The sequence below is a fragment of the Castor canadensis genome, chromosome 4, assembly GCF_047511655.1.
Source record: "Castor canadensis chromosome 4, mCasCan1.hap1v2, whole genome shotgun sequence".
Taxonomy (NCBI): Eukaryota; Metazoa; Chordata; class Mammalia; order Rodentia; family Castoridae; genus Castor; species Castor canadensis.
The window spans coordinates 84,660,876-84,678,075 of NC_133389.1; the positions used below are offsets into that span (position 1 = coordinate 84,660,876).

At 40.3% G+C, this 17,200-nt stretch overlaps 1 protein-coding gene across 1 annotated transcript in view; it reads right to left on the reverse strand.

The window, feature by feature from the left end:
- LOC109691844 (5-hydroxytryptamine receptor 5B) overlaps window positions 1-16,921 on the reverse strand; it is a 49,908-nt gene extending 32,987 nt beyond the window's left edge. Inside the window, exon 1 of the mRNA XM_074070572.1 lies at window positions 15,777-16,921. Coding sequence (XP_073926673.1) covers window positions 15,777-16,550 — 774 coding nt within the window. The 5' untranslated portion in view covers window positions 16,551-16,921. The remainder of the gene's footprint in view (window positions 1-15,776) is intronic.
- Between the last annotated feature and the right edge of the window lie 279 nt (window positions 16,922-17,200).

Consider the following 17,200-nt stretch of genomic DNA (forward strand, 5'->3'; position numbering starts at 1 on the left):
GGCAGACTTTAATACCCCCCCCCCCTTCACCAATAGATAGGTCATCCAAACAAAAAATCAATAAAGAAATTCTAGAACTAAATCACACCATAGATGAAATGGACCTAGCTGATGTCTACAGAATATTTCACCCAACTTCTGTACAATATACATTCTTCTCAGCAGCCCATGGAACCTTCACCAAAACTGATCATATCTTAGGGAACTAAGCAAACCTCAGCAAATATAAGAAAATAGAAATAATCCCATGCATTCTATCTGACCATAATGCATTAAGACTAGAACTCAACAACAAAAATAACAGTAGAAAACATGCAAACAATCAGAAGCTAAACAACACATTGCTCAATGATCAGTGGGTCACAGATGAAATAAAAGAGGAAATTAAAAGGTTCGTGGAAGTTAATAAAAATGAAAATAAGACCTACCAGAACCTATGGGACACAGCAAAGGCAGTCCTAAAAGGAAAGTTTATACCATGAGTGCATACTTTAAAAGGACAGAAAGATCTAAAATCAATGACCTAATGCTACACCGCTAACTCCTAGAAAAACAAGAATAAGTAAATCCCAAAACAAGCAAAAGGAGAGAAATAATAAAAATAAGGGCCAACGTTAATGAAATAAAAACAAACAAACAAACAAAACCATACAAAGAATCAATGAAACAAAAAGCTAGTTCTTTGAAAAAAAAATAATAAACAAGATTGACAAACCCCTGGCAAACTTGACTAAAATGAGGAGAGAAAAAACCCAAATCTGTAAAATCAGAAATGCAAAAGGGGAAATAACAACAAACACCATGGAAATCCAAGGAATCATCAGAGACTACTTTGAGAAACTATATTCCAATAAATTTGAAAATCTTGAAGAAATGGACAGATTTCTAGATACTTATGACCACCCAAAATTGAACCAGGAGGATATTAATCACCTGAATAGATCTATAGCACAAAATGAAATTGAAGCAGCAATAGTCTCCCAAAAAAGAAAAGTCCAGGACCTGATGGATTCTCTGCTGAATTCTATCAGACCTTTAAAGAAGAACTAATACCAACTCTCCTTGAACTTTTCCATGAAATAGAAAGGGAAGGAACACTGCCTAACTCATTTTATGAAGCCAGTATTACACTCATCCCAAAACCAAAGATACCTCCAAAAAGGAGAACTATAGGCCAATCTCCTTAATGAACATCGATGCAAAAATCCTCAACAAAATAACTGCAAACCGAATCCAACAACATATCAGAAAGATCATTCACCATAACCAAGTTGGCTTCATCTCAGAGATGCAGGAGTGGTTCAACATACACAAATCTATAAGTGTAATACAGCACATTAACAGAAGCAAAGACAACAACCACTTGATCATCTCAATAGATGCAGAAAAAGCCTTTGATAAGATCCAACACCACTTCATGATAAAAGCTCTAAGAAAATTAGGAATAGAAGGAATGTACCTCAACATTGTAAGGCTATACATTACAAATCTATAGCCAACATCATACTTAACGGTGAAAAACTGAAACCATTTCCCCTAAAATCAGGAATGAGACAAGGGTGCCCACTATCCTAACTCCTATTCAACATAGTCTTGAAATTCCTAGCCAGAGCAATTAGGCAAGAAGAAAAAATAAAAGGAGTACAAATAGGTCAAGAAACTGTCAAAATATCCCTATTTGCAGACAACATGATCCTATATCTTAAAGACTCAAAAAACCCTACCCCAAAACTCCTAGACACCATAAACAGGTATAGCAAGGTGGCAGGATATAAAATCAACTTACAAAAATCATTAGCTTTTCTATACAGCAACAACGAACAAATTGAGAAAGAGTATATGGAAACAATTTGATTTCCAATAGCCTCAAAAAAATCAAATACCTAGGAGTAAACTTAACGAATGATGTGAATCACGTGCAAAGGAGAACTACAAACCCCTGAAGAAAGAGATCGAGGAAGACTAGAAGGTGGAAAGATCTCCTGTGCTCACGTATTGGTAGAATCAACATAGTAAAAATGTCTATACTCCCAAAAGTAATCTACATGTTTAATGTAATTCCCATCAAAATTCCAATGACATTCATCAGAGAGATTGAAAAATCTACCATAAGTTCATATGGAAATACAAGAGACAGCGAATAGCCACGGCAATAATCAGCAAAAAGAGCAATGCTGGAGGTATCACAATACCCGACTTCAAACAATATTACAAAGCAATAGCAATAAAAACAGCATGGTACTACTGGCACAAAAGCAAATATGAAGACCAGTAGAACAGAACAGAGGATCCGGATATGAATCCACACAACTATGCCCACCTTACTTTTGACAAAGGCACCAAAGACATACGATGGAGAAAAGACAGCCTCTTCAACAAATGTTGTTGAGAAAAGTCATTATCTGCCTGCAAAACACTGAAACTAGATCCATGTTTATCACCCTGTACCAGTTTCAACTCAAAATGGATCAAGGATCTTAGTATCAGACCTGAAATTCTGAAGTTAGTACAGGAAAGAGCAATACCTGGAAGCAATAGGTATAGGCAAGGACTTCCTCAATAGAACCCCAGCAGCTCAGCAACTAAGAAAAAGGATGTACAAATGGGACTACATAAAATTAAAAAGCTTCTGCACAACAAAAGAAATGGTCTCTAAACTGAAGAGACCACCCACAGAGTGGGAGAAGATATTTGCCAGCTATACATCAGACAAAGGACTGATAACCAGAATATACAGGGAGCTCAAAAAACTAAAGTCTCCAAAAATCAATGAACCAATAAAGAAATGGGCAACTGAACTAAACAAAACTTTCTCAAAAGAAGAAATTGAAATGGTCAAAAAACACATGAAAATCTGCTCATCATCTCTTGCCATAAAGGAAATACAAATCAAAACTACACTAACATTCCACCTCACACCTGTTAGAATAGCTATCATCAAAAACACCATCAACAACAGGTGTTGGTGAGGATGTGGAGAAAAAGGAACCCTTGTACACTGCTGGTGGGAATGCAAGCTAGTGCAACCACTCTGGAAAACAATATGGAGGCTTCTTAAAAAATTAAACATAGATGCCATATGATCTAGCAATCCTCCTCCTAAGGATATACCCAAAGGAAGGTATATCCTTCCTGCACACCCACGTTTATTGCAGCGCTATTCACAATAGCCAAGTTATGGAAACAGCCAAGATGCCCCACCACTGATGAATGGATTAAGAAAATGTGGTATCTATACACAATGGAATTTTACTCAGCCATGAAGAAGAATGAAATCTTATCATTCGCTGGTAAATGGATGGAACTGGAGAACATCATCCTGAGCAAGGTTAGCCAGGCTCAGAAGACCAAAAATCATATGTTCTCCCTCATATGTGGACTTTAGATCTAGGGAAAAGGCAGTAATGTGTTTGTTTGACTTGGGTCACATGCTAAGGGGAGAGCACATACGGGAGGAATGGGGATTAGTAGAAAACCCAAAACTTAAAAGTTTTTGATGTCCCCACTGCAGAGGAGCCAATACAGAAACCTTAAAGTGACAGAGTTCAATATGGGAAGGTGACTGGGAAGTAATGAAGAGGTCAAGTAGAGATGAATCAATTCAGGTTGTGTGTAATACACCTGTGCATGGAAAGAATGCTAGGAATCTCTCTGTACAGCTATCCTTATCTTAACTAGCAAAAATGCTTGTCGTTCTTATTATTGCTTATGTCTTCTCTTCAACAAAATTGGAGAAAAGAGCAGAACAGGTTCCGTCTGGAAGCAAGGGGAGTAAGAGGGAAAGAGAGGGGGCGGGGGGCAGGGGGAGAAATGACCCAAACAATGTACGCACATATGAATAAAGAGGAAAAAAGTGATCATACACCATGATCAAGTTGGCCATACCAACTTGAGATGCAATGGTTCAGCCTGCAAATCAATAAATATAGTACAGCAAATAAATAGAATTAAGGACAAAAATCACACAATCATCTCAATAGATGCAGAAAAGCTTTTGACAGAATTTAACATCCCTTCATGGTAAAAGCCCCCCAAAAAACTACAAATAAATGTACTTGACAAATCTATAATTAAAATTATAATAAATGGGAACAACTGCAGGCATTTCTTCTAAAATAAGGAACAAAACAAGAGTGTCCACTCTCTCATCTCTTATTCAATTGAGATCTTAGCCAGAGCAATAAAATAAGAGAGAAATAAAGTAAGAGAGCAAATAGGAAAGGAGGAAGTCAAATAATCCCTATTCATAGATGATATGATTCTTTACTCAAAAGAAAAGACTCCACCAAAATCTCTTAGAACTGATAAACACTTTCAGCAAAGTAGCAGGATACAAAATAAACATACAAAAATCAGTAGCTTTTTTATATACCAATAACAAAATCACTGAGAAAAAAAATTGGATGACAATCTCAATCACAATAGATGCAAACTAAAAGCCATAACACATTGAGGAAAAAATGGAAGACACTGAAACATGTAAAGACCTCCAATGTTCATGGATCAGCAGAAGTAATATTGTAAAGATGGCCATATTACCAATAGTGACCTTCAGATTCAATGCAATCACCATCTAAATTCCAATGATATTCTAGAAATACAAAAATCAATCCTGAAATCCATATGGAAGCAAAGAAGACTCCAAATAGCCAAAACAATCCAGAGTAAAAAGAGCAATGGTGTAGGTATCATAATACCTGACTTCAAATTATACTACAGAGCCATAGTAACAAAAAGAGTATGATATTGGCACAAAAAACAGACACACAAACCAGTGGAATAGAAGACCCAGAAATAAGCCCACACAGCTACAAAGGTGCCAAAAAAATGTGTTGGAGAAAAGACATCCTCTTCACAAGGTCTCTTTTAGAGACTAAAACAAGGTCCCTATCTCCCTCCCTGTACAAAAATCAATTCAAAATGGATCAAAGACCTTAATGGAAGACCTGAAACTTTAAAATATTGGAAGAAAACATTTGAAAATTTGGACATAGGCAACAACTTCTTTAATAGAATTCCAATAGCTCAGGAAATAAGAGCAAGAATTGACAAATGGTATTACACCAAACTAAAAGACTTCTGCACACCAAAGGAAACAATCACTGGAATGAAGACCCAGCTGACAGATGGAAGAAAATCTATGCCTGCTATTCATCTGATAAAAGGTTATTATCCAAAATATATGAAGAGCTCAAAAAATTAAAAACTGAAAGAACAAATAATCTAGTAGCAAGTGAGCAAATGAATTGAAGAGAGTTCTCAAAAAAAGATGTATAAATGGCAAATAAATACATGAAGATATATTGAATGTCCTTAATCATAATGAAAATGCAATCACTAAGGGTCCTGGAGTTGTGACTCAAGTGTCAGGTCAAACACCAGGTTCCACCTAAAAAATAACTGAGATTCCATCTTACCCCAGTCAGAATGGCTATCTTCAAGAAAATAAATAACAACAAATGCTGGTGAGGATGTGGTAAAAAAGGAACCCTCATATACTATTGGTGAGAATGTAACTTAGTGCAACCTCTATATAAATCACTATGGAAGTTCCTCCAAAAACCAAAATTTGAAGTAACATATGATCCTGCTATTTCACTCCTGGGTATATATCTAAGGAACGTAAGTCAGCATACACTAGAGACACCTGCACACCCATGTTTATTGCAGCACTATTCACAATAGCCAAGCTATGGAATCAGCCTAGATGCCCACCAGTTGATGAACGGATAATATGGCATGCACATACAATGGAGCATTCAGACAGAAATAAGAATGAAATTATGACATTTGAAGAAAAATGGATAGAATTAGAGATTAGGTTAAGCAAAACAAGCCAGATTCAGAAAGACAAATTTCACATTTTTTTCTCATGTGTGGAATCTAGATCTAGTGTGTGTGTATGTTTGTGTGTGTGTGTGTGTGTGTGTGTGTAAAAGGGGGACTATTTGTGGGGTGACCAGTGAAAGGGAAATGGGGGCAAATATGATCAAAGTACATTATATGCATGTATGAAAATAGCATAATAGAACCCACTGAGTTGTAAAAAAGCGAGAGGTAAGCAGGGGAGATAAGAAAGAGTAAAAGAAGGGATGAGTATAATTAAAGTATATTCTATGCATATATGGAAATATCACAATGAAACCTCTTTGTACAACTAATATACACAAATAAAATAAAGAAGTACCTTCAAACCAACCAGACACTGTGCTGAACACTTGCAGTGAATGCCACAAATTCATCCTTACAGCAAAACCTTAAGATCTTACTCCTTGAGCACCTGTAATCCAAAAATATGAAATCCAAAATGCCCCCAAATCCAAAACTTCTTGAGCATTTATATGACACCACAAGTGGAAAATTCCACACTTGATCTCTGGTGATCAAGTCTTAGGCATATTGTGAGGATTACAATGAGACATTAGTACAGGATAGGACCTAAATAAATATCCACTTAATGTCCCCCATTCTTCTTTCTGTAAAAAAAAGCCACACAAACAACCTATAAACATTTGTAATTCTCTAATATCATATAAACATTTTAATAATTAGAAGCAGAAAAGAAAAACAGAAAGGGGGAGAAGGATTCCTAACTACTTTCAGAACTGACCAGTTTGCAGAAACCTAGTACAGCAAGACTCTCTATATGGCTGATGTCAGGTAACTCCCTAATCTTAGTGTCTAAGCAAGCCCTACAACATCTGTGGGACAACAAAAGAAATGGTCTCTAAACTGAAGAGACCACCCACAGAGTGGGAGAAAATATTTGTCAGCTACAAATCAGACAAAGGACTGATAACCAGACTATACAGGGAGTTCAAAAAACTAAACTCTCCCAAAATTAATGAACCAACAGAGAAATGGGCAACTGAACTAAACAGAACTTTCTCAAAAGAAGAAATTGAAATGGCCAAAAAAAAAACACATGAAAAAATGCTCACCATCTCTAGCCATAAAGGAAAATGCAAATCAAAACCACACTAAGATTCCACCTCATCCCTGTTAGAATAGCCATCATTAGAAACACCACCAACAATAGGTGTTGCTGAGGATGTGGGGAAAAAGGAACCCTCTTACACTGCTGGTGGGAATGCAAACTAGTGCAACCACTCTGGAAAAAAATTTGGAAGCTTCTTAAGAATCTAAACATAGATCTGCCATATGATCCAGCAATCCCACTCCTGTGGATAAACCCAAAGGAATGTAACACAGGTTACTGCAGAGGCACCTGCCACACCCATGTTTATTGCGGCACTATTCACAATAGCCAAGTTATGGAAACAGCCAAGATGCCCCAGCACTGATGAATGCATTAAGAAAATGTGGTATTTATACACATGGAATTTTACTCAGCCATGAAAAAGAACAAAATGTTATCATTCGCTGGTAAATGGATGGAATTGGAGAACATCATTCTGAGTGAGGTTAGCCTGGCCCAAAAGACCAAAAATCTTATGTTCTCCCTCATATGCGGACATTAGATCAAGGGCAAACACAACAAGGTGATTGGACTTTGATCACAAGATTAAAGCGAGAGTACACAAGGGAGATATGAGGATAGGTAAGACACCTAAAAAAATAGATAGCATTTGTTGCCCTCAACGAAGAGAAACTAAAGCAGATACCTTAAAAGCAACTGAGGCCAATAGGAAAAGGGGACCAGGAACTAGAGAAAAGGTTAAATCAAGAAGAATTAACCTAGAAGGTAACACATACGCACAGGAAATTAATGTGAGTCAACTCCCTGTATAGCTATCCTTATTTCAACTAGCAAAAACCCTTGTTCCTTCCTATTATGACTTATACTCTCAACAAAATTAGAGATAAGGGCAAAATAGTTTCTGCTGGGTATTGAGGGGATGGGGGGGAGAGGGACGGGGCGGGGTGGGTGGTAAGGGAGGGGGTGGGGGGAGGGGGGAGAAATGACCCAAGCATTGTATGCACATATGAATAAAAAAAAGTCTCAAATTAAAAAAAAAAGAAGAAAATGTATTTATTTACAATGGAATTTTACTCAGCCATGAAGAAGATTGAAATCTTATCATTTGCAAGTAAATGGATGGAACTGAAGAACATCATCCTGAACGAGATTAGCCAGGCTCAGAAGACCAGAAATCATATGTTCTCCCTCATATGTGGACTTTAGATCAAGAGCAAAAATACAGCAATGTGGTTGGACTTGGGTCACATGGTAAGGCAAGAGCACACAAGGGAGGTATGAGGATAAGTAAGAAACCCAAAAAACATGATACTATCTGATGTCCTGAATGCAAAGGAACTAATGCAGAAACTTTAAAGCGACAGAGGCCAATAGGAGAAGGGGACCAGGAGCTGAGAAAAGGTCAGTTCGAGAAGAATCAACTTAGAATGTAACACATATGTACATGGAAGCAATGCTAGGAATCGGTATGGCTATCCTTATCTCAACTAGCAAAAATGCTTTGTCCTTCTTATTATTGTTTATACTCTCTCTTCAACAAAATTAGAGATAAGGGCAGAACAGTTCCTGCCTGAAAGCGAAGGGGGAAAGGGAGGGGAGGGGGGTGGGAGGAGGGAAAGGGAGAAATGACCCAAACATTGTATGCACATATGAATAAAAGATTTTTAAAAATCCGTGAGAAGGGAGAGACGTTAAGAGCGTCCCAATCAGGGTTGAAGGGAAGCTGGGTTATAACTAGAATGCTCTGTTTCTAACCAGAGCCCTCAAGTCAGGGCTTAGAGCAATGGAGTTTCATTTTCTCTTCAATAGCCAAGCTCCAAGTCTGATTTCTATATATAAGTACTTTCAAGAGATAACTAATAAAAATATCACCCAAAATAAACAGAAGTTGTCTAGCTTGTCTGACAACCTAGAACAGGAAATTTTCTCAGATGCTTCTCTTGTGCAAAAGAAACCAACCAAATAAAGATTATTTCAAAAATAAAAGCAGAGCATTGTTAGGCTTGATGCAAATAAACTGTTCCCTTATCGTCTAATAGAATACACAACAGAATATGCTTTTTTGCTTTTGGGTATGGTCATGACTTAGGGAACAGTTGTTATAATTCTGATATTTGGAATAATGGATTTTTTTATTGCTGTTGGTTATTTAATCACTCTGGCATGACTATGTATCCACTGGAATTGATGCTAAGAAGGGAGAAATATAATCAAGGGAATTCAGGTAAATTTACTTTTGTGTTTTCAGCTTTAATATCATATGATCTAAAAATCATTCCCTTTTACGTGTCCATGTCAATGGAAGGTCCTCTGTCGAATCCACAATTCTTATTTAGGTCTCTGGGCTCCTTGGCCACACAGAGAAGTTGAATGGGAGCAAATGGAGATTTTGTCTTTTGTAGATGCATTGTCCAGCCTCAGTGTTTTGATATGCCTTTTACTAGGCCATATCACCACAAATGAGGGCCATCCCTGCCTCAGACAGTCCTGGTTACTACTGCACTATGGGTTCCATCCCTGAGATGAGCCAGCAAGAAGGCCAAGTGAGCATCATTCTCCAGGGAAGGGCATGCAAATTGAGTGAGCTAGCAGCTACATACCTTACTATGCAGCAAGTTCAGAGCTTTCTTTACTTTTCAAGAAATTATGTGATCTACCAGAAAATTAAGAAATTTGGAGTTTGCATCTTTCCACTGAGAGGCTCAACCTTCTCCAGAAACTATACAGATTTAAGAACTAGCTTACTGCAAGGTCATTTGTGAAAACACACAATTCCTGTACCATGCTTGTCTACATCCTCTTTGTTTCTCTTTCCCCCTTCCACTCTCCCAATAATCTAATAGGAGAGAAAAGAGAAATGGAAGTGAAAAAGGAAAGACAAAATAATGATGAAGAGGAGGAAGGGAGAATTTTATAGAGAATGGAGAGTTAGAGGTATTTCTGAAAAAGCAGAGGAAATGCTCCTTAGCATACCAATTCTCAAACTATTAGGTGCTTGTCTTAAAAAAATCAAAACCGAAGTCAGAGGTTTATTTCCAGGAATACAATTTGATTCAGAAAATTTAATATTCTAATTAAAATAACTTTTTAGCACAGCATCACGGTGTGTTTAAGCTCACAGGTTTTTAGTAGCCAGAATTAGAACAAAAGTGTTGATTCTCTATTGTCCTCTTTCCGTATCTGAACCCCAGTTGGGTGGCTGTATCTACAATACCACCAGCTATTTAGGCTTTAGGTGGTCCACAGGAGAAGTAAGCACTGGACAAGCAACAAAAACATGACAGGCTTGGACAAGGGCACTATAAGAAAAGAAAATTACAGGCCAATATCCCTGAAGAATACAGATGCAAAAATCCTCAACAAAACATTAACAAGTTCAATAAAACATTAAAAGGATCATTTACCATTTTCAGGTGGGACTCATCCCTGAGATGCAAGGATGGTCCATCATAAACAAATCAATAAATAAATATATCATACATTTTGTTATATATTTTTAATTGCTAATAGATGTTAAGTGTCCATACTATTAAGAATAATATGTGAGGTGATGAATATGTTAATTGGGTTGATATAATCGTTCCACTGTGTGCATGTGCGTGTGTGTGTGTGTGTGTGTGTGTGTGTGATAACATTGTACCTACTGTGGTGTGGATGTCGTTTGTCCTGAAGAGTTCATATGTTGGAAGGTTGGTTCCCAGTGTGTCCATGGTGAGAAGTGGAGGAACCCTTAAGAGTGAGGCCTAGTGGGAGGTCATTAGGTCATTGTGGGGCATGTCCTCAGAAGGACTGGGTTCTCCTGTGGGACTGCAGTTCTTGAGAGTGGGTTCTTCTAAATGAACAGCCCCTCTTGGACTTGATTCTGACTTCCCATCTTGTCCCATGTCCATGTGCTCCTGCCATGATACCATCTGTCATGAGGTGATGCAACCAGTGGGGACCATTAGCAGTTCTAGTGCAATACTTTTTGGACTTTCAGTCTCCAAAACTGTGAGCTAAAGGAATCTACTTTTTGTAAGTTACTTGGCTTCAGGTATTTCATTACAGCATTGGAAAACTAACAGAACTCCTATAAATATATACATTTATTCATTTATTATTTGTGAATTTTAAATAAACAATGCACTCTGTACAGATTTCAGGTTACTCAGTGCTTACAACACATAAACTTTATAGCAGCAGGTCATGGTTCCAAAAAAATGTCAATATAGAGGATTGGTTTAGAACTCACATCTTTGTAAAACCAAGCGCCAATTTGACATAAACCTTGTAGTTCAGTATTATGCATTTATTTTGTCCTTCACATTATAAAGTGGTTCTTCATTCACTATTCAATCTTTTAGGAAACATTGTGACTTCTGGCAGAGAAGTCATTGCATGTATTAATTTTATAGTTGTAGTCTACTAAAATCAATCCCATTCAAAGCAGAGCCCTGCTTGCTCATTCTTTGGAACCTCAGAGGCTACCATACTCAATCATCATGTTCAAAATGTCCACCAGTTGACTGACACTTCTCCCAAGGGTGCATCCTAATTCCCTTTGCCTGGAGTGTAGGCTGGATTTAGTGACTTACTTCTAATGAATAGGATATGTGGAAGTGATCATATATGACTTCCAAGATCATAAAAGGTATTGTAGTTTTGTCCTTGCCTTGTTCTCTTGGATTGCTTGCTCTGAGAGAAACAACAGGCCATGTTGAGATGACACTCAGGCAACCCTATGAAGATGTTCTTTTGGCATGGAACTGCGGTCTACTGCCATTAGTATGTGAGTCAGTCACGCTGGAAGCAAAACCTCCAGCTCCAACCAAGCCTTCCAGTAACTGACCTTCATGTGACCTCTTGATGACAACCATGGGAGACCTTGGGCCAGAACTACCCAACTACATTGTTCCTAATGTTAACTGTGAGCTAACACATTTATTTTTTGAAGCCACTAAGCTTTGAGATAACTTGCTACACAAACAAAAATGGTAAGTAATAGCAGTAAGGGAAATAAAATAATTTTATTACTTATACTTTGTAAAAAGATTAAAAAAATTATAATGAAAGTAATACAACAGCTATCATTTATAGTTTACTAGTTAAGTATTCCACATACACTATTTACTCTTTACATGTATAGCACAAAGGGCCAGCTGAGTGTCTCAAGTGGTAGAGTGCCTGCCTAGCAAGTGTGATGCCCTGAGTTCAAACCCCCCCAGTACTGCCAAAAGAAAAAAAATGTGTAGTATGAGACAGTAATATTTTCACTTTGCATATGGGAGAAATGCAGACTTAGATTAAGTTATTTGGCTAACCTGCTAATGAAAGGCACAAAAAGAATTAAAATCCAGGTCTTCTTGTTTCCAGATCTCATGCTCTTACCACTGTGTACACTCTTTAAATACATGCTTGTGGACTGACAATGCGTGAAAGGTACCAAGGGTATCTGACTACCGGGGGCCATAGGCATCTTTGCTTCCATGGGCCCCTTCCTTCGTTAAAAATATTTAAAATTATATTGTATGACCATACTATTATAAAAATGAATACAATCAAATCTGGATTCATTATTACATATGAATTATTATTACATTGAGTTTTCTTCTAATTTTAAAAGAAGTTAAAATTAAAACATTGTCATTTGCCCCTGAAACATTTGTCACTCTTGGTAGTGGGCCTATTTTGATGGATAACCAGGTCCAGTACCAACTTGTGCACAGAAATCAAACAAGCAATTGACAAGAATTTTAAAAATAAGCTGCAAAATATTTGACATGATATTTTTAAATCACCTCTGTTGACTTTGTTTTTTTTCTCTTCCTAACAAGTAAAGGGTGCTGGGCAGTAGGAGACAATCATAACAGCATAACCCATGGGGGTTGCTTTGGGTAGGGAGCTGATTATACTCTGTGTAGGACTTAGTATCTCAGTGTGGATGAGGTTAATAGAAAGGGCACCAAATTAAGAATTAAACCTGCTTCCTAAGAGAAGTGCCAGCTGCCTTCAGCTCTCCTGGAAAGGGGAGTTCATATGAATAGTTTTGGACTCTTCCTTGACTGGGAAATGCTGCCTCATTCCTTTCCAAGTGATGTATGCATGGGCCGAGGGAAAGACCTCAGATTAGTGCCTGGAAATACCATGCAGTAAAGAAAAAGCAATGAAAACAGCAGTGATTCTAGATCTGGTGCAGACATCAGCTTCTCCATCTGATAGCTATGTGGTATTGGATGGACTAACTTTTTGTGCTTTCAGTTTCTCATCTGTAAAATGAGGGCTCATCAAATATCAGTGTGCTTTCCTCAAGTTCACAGTAGCCAAAAGCTTCCTAAAAGACTGGACAGAAGTGGGAAGTGGTGTGTCAACTTCAGAGAAGATAGTTAAAAGCTGGTCAATCTCCATATCTCTCCTACTTCCACAGCAATTTTAGAAGCCACATATTCAAGATAGCATAGCTAAAAAATGACAACTGGCCCAAATCCAAGAGTTACTGCCTGCAGGAAACTTATGCAGGAAGCCAAAAGACCCATGCTGAACTTTGCATGAGAGTGAAATAAACTTCTGTTTGCTTGGGGGTTATATGTTATAGCATATCCTGACTGTTAGAGATAGTGGGTGACAAACTTTGTTAGATCATGAGTATTCAATAAGAGGTGAATTTAAAGCATCAAAAACAGTGCCTGGAAGACAGAATTCACTGAGTCAATATTTTTTCCTTCTTTATTTTCAAAAACTGCATTTTCCAGCAAAGGATAAATCACTGTTCAGGAGCTGTTGCAGATTCTTTTCTGATAATATTTTCAAGTTGGGTCCCAGCCATAGAATTCTTACAAAAGACGAAGGATGTACACAATCTCATCTTCAGAGACTCTGCCACCCCCAGAAAGCAGTTAGACACTTTGCAGCACTTAAATTCAATCCAATTCCTTTCCCCTGGTGTGCAGAAAAAAAGCAGGTGGGAAGAGAGTACAGAAAAAGTATTTCTGGCACTTTATTTTAAAAATCTGTTTTTGGTGTCTTGTAGCCAGAGGGCTTGCAAATGCTAATTAAGGAACATTACTTGGGATTTTGAGTGAGGGCTTGATGGAGCCCAAAGAAAAGGGTTGCTCTAGAACACTATCTCATATACTGTCCCAGCACCCTGTGATTCAAGGCTCTTAGACATTATGGACCAATTATGTATATTACAGAAGTTGAGGCTCAGACTGGAGGAGGGCTTGCCCAGGTCCCAGCTGCCAGGAGTGATGAGACCATAGCACTGTCCCTGCTTCCTGGAAATCTTTGCATCACCAGCCACTCCTGATTGGCCAGTCTCCCATCTGGTCGCCTCTTCTTTATGTCACCTTCCTAAAAGGAGTCTGTCAAAAATGAATAGTAAAGCCTTTCCGGCATCCATTTCTCTGTGTGTACACTGGATTGATGTAGCTATTAAAAGTCAGCTCTACCTCAGCATCAGACAGAAAAGCTATAATCACTGTAGGCATTTCCGAGGGACCTTTCAAAGAAATCATTAATTCTGAATAATGCTCTCCCTCCCAACACTTTCCAATTATAGTCTTGACATTCCTATTTTATGTTAAAAATTTCTCTATCATTTAATTAAAAAGAAAAAGAGCCTGCTTTTAAAAGCACAGGTTCTTGTCTGGTAGCCTAAGTATCTGGGTTAATTTTCTAAAATTAAAACAAAACGAATAACAAAAGATTTACTTGCCCTGTCTGTTCCCCTCTATTACATCTCTTCTCCAGGTCTATATATTGTATTTTAAAAAGGACAATGAATCCTATTGTTCTCTAGGACTAGGAGCTTGCTGCCTCAAGCATAGACTCCTAAAAAAAAAAAAAAGAGTTGGAATTCTAGGGTTAGATGGTCAATAGCATCTATTAGGCCTAGCCAAGGACAAAAAGCTCCACACAGAATAGTAATTTATATCCAGAGGTCTACCAAGTTTCTTCATCTCATTCATTTCCAATGAGATTGTCCCTTCTTTACAGATTATCAGTAAACACCTGGTTATCTCCTTTACTCTAGCCAGTTCTGCCAGGCACTGTGCCGGGTACCTTACATTCTTCATTTCATGTACTTCTCACCCAGACCTTTATGAAGTAGGAATTAACTTGCTTAAAGACAAGGAAACAAGACACACGGATATTAAGCATGGGATATCTCAAACTGGGATTGCATCCCACAATTCTGTTTTTCCCCCATCTCACTAGAGTATTGCACTGAGATTGGGATAACCAAAGAAAATGATACTTGGATTTTTTTATTCTCATTTTTTCCCCTGGTAGGGACGGAGTCAGTTAGGGCTGATGAGTAAGGTCACTGCATTGGGGTCTGGGGGAGACAGACAATAAAGGGCGAATGGGCACAGACATGTAGCAAGACTAATTCCAGTTCACCACAGTCCTACACACTCTGGTCTTGCCAGAACCTAGCAATTGACCGCTCCAAGCCTGACCTGGACACAACCACTCCAGGGGGGAAAGACACAGCGAGCGCATCTAATTAGATGTGACCTATCCAGAAAGGCTGCACATGCAAGCCCTCTTCCTTTCCAAGGAATAGCAATGTCAGCTTGGGTTCCAGCCCTAGTATGCAGAGGATGAAACCCTTTCCCAGGCTCGCACCACGGAAGTGGTGACCCTTTGCGCGTGCGCGCCAGAAGTGCAAGCGATAAACCGCTCTGTGTGCTCTTCTAACTAGCAGATGGCAAACTCCTGGTGCCCTGCAGGTGCGTTGGCGGTCAACATTGTCGCGCGTTCCTCGTATACAAGCTTCCACCCACTCTTCCTTTCCCCAGACTTCCTACTCTCACAGCGTCACGGATACCCAACACCACAGCTGGTCCCTCACCTGCATGGTGGCGGGCAACGGCAGCACAGCCCGGCGGCGGCCGAAGCGAAACTTAGCCGCCTTGTAGATCTTCCAGTAGACAAATAGCACCACGCCAAGGGGCAGGTAAAAGGCGCCACAAGTGGAGAACACGGCGTAGGAGGGTTCTTGGCTCACCTGGCAGCGCTGAAGCCCAGCGTCATACGCCTCGCCCCAACCAAACAGCAGCGGGGCGAGAGCGATGAGAGCCGACAGCGCCCAAGTGAGCGCAATCATGAGCGTGGCGGCACGCCGGCGGGTGCGCAGCGTGTACTGCAGGTGCCGCGTAATGGTCCAGTAGCGGTCCAGGGCGATGGCTGCCACGTTCCAGATGCTGGCAGTGCAGCACAGTACGTCGAAGGAGATCCACACGTGGCACAGACTCCTGCCCAGCTGCCAACGTCGTCCAGCCGACAGCTCGCTCACCAGGCTCAGTGGCATGACCAGGGCTGCCACTAGTACGTCCGATATGGCCGTCGAGGCCACCAAGTTATGCGGCACACGATGGAAGGCACGGACGCGTAAGATGGTGACCAGTACCAGCAGATTCCACAAGAAAGTGGCAGCGATCAGCAATACCAGGAGCGACACCACCAGCACCGTGAAGACGGAGAAGGGAGGCTCCCGGCCAGGCAGGACGGCGCCACCTGGAGTCGATCCAACGACCCCGCCGGGGCTTGGGCTACCGCTGCAGATCTCCAGTCCCAGGAGAAGGGCGACGCCGGTGGTGGAAGCTGAGAGGTTAGAGGCTTCCATGGCGCGCTGGCTTGGGTTGCTGGGCAGGAATGCACGCGTTGTCCGGGAGCTCGGCGTGGACCGTTAAAGTGGATAAGTAGGAGGGGCACTGAGTGCCAAGGAAGGACAGAGAGAGGTCTCGGTCGCCCTACCCTGGTTCCTCTTTTGGGCTGCAGCCTCCCTTTGGCACTTGTGCCTGGAACCCTCAGGGATCCTCTTTTGCAAAAGTGTGTGTGTGCGGGTGGGGAGGGGGGATAAGTCCAGCTCCACTAAGGCGCGCCAGCCCTTAGTATCTCGCGTCGTTGTCCCTGGGGCAACCTGTGTCAGATGGCTGGGAACCCGAGAGCGCGGCTTAGTGTCCGCACTCAGGGGCGGGGCTTTCAGAGTTACCCCCTCCCCCGCGGGGGCTAGAGCAGAGGGGCACTTGGTGCGGGCTGGGGAGGGCGGGGGCGGCTTAGAAAATCCACCAGTAAGAGTCGGGTCTGCAGCTTTCTCCCTGCTCGTCTCGGTGATTCAGCGAGCAGAGAGAATCTAACTGAGGTAGACTCCGGGAAAAATTTATAATCACGTAGGAATTTCTTACTCGCCACCTCCGCGGGTTCCTCTGCCCCTCCTGGTAGCTCAGTCAGACATTGAAGACATCGGGTCCCATCCTGTCCTGGCCAAATGGG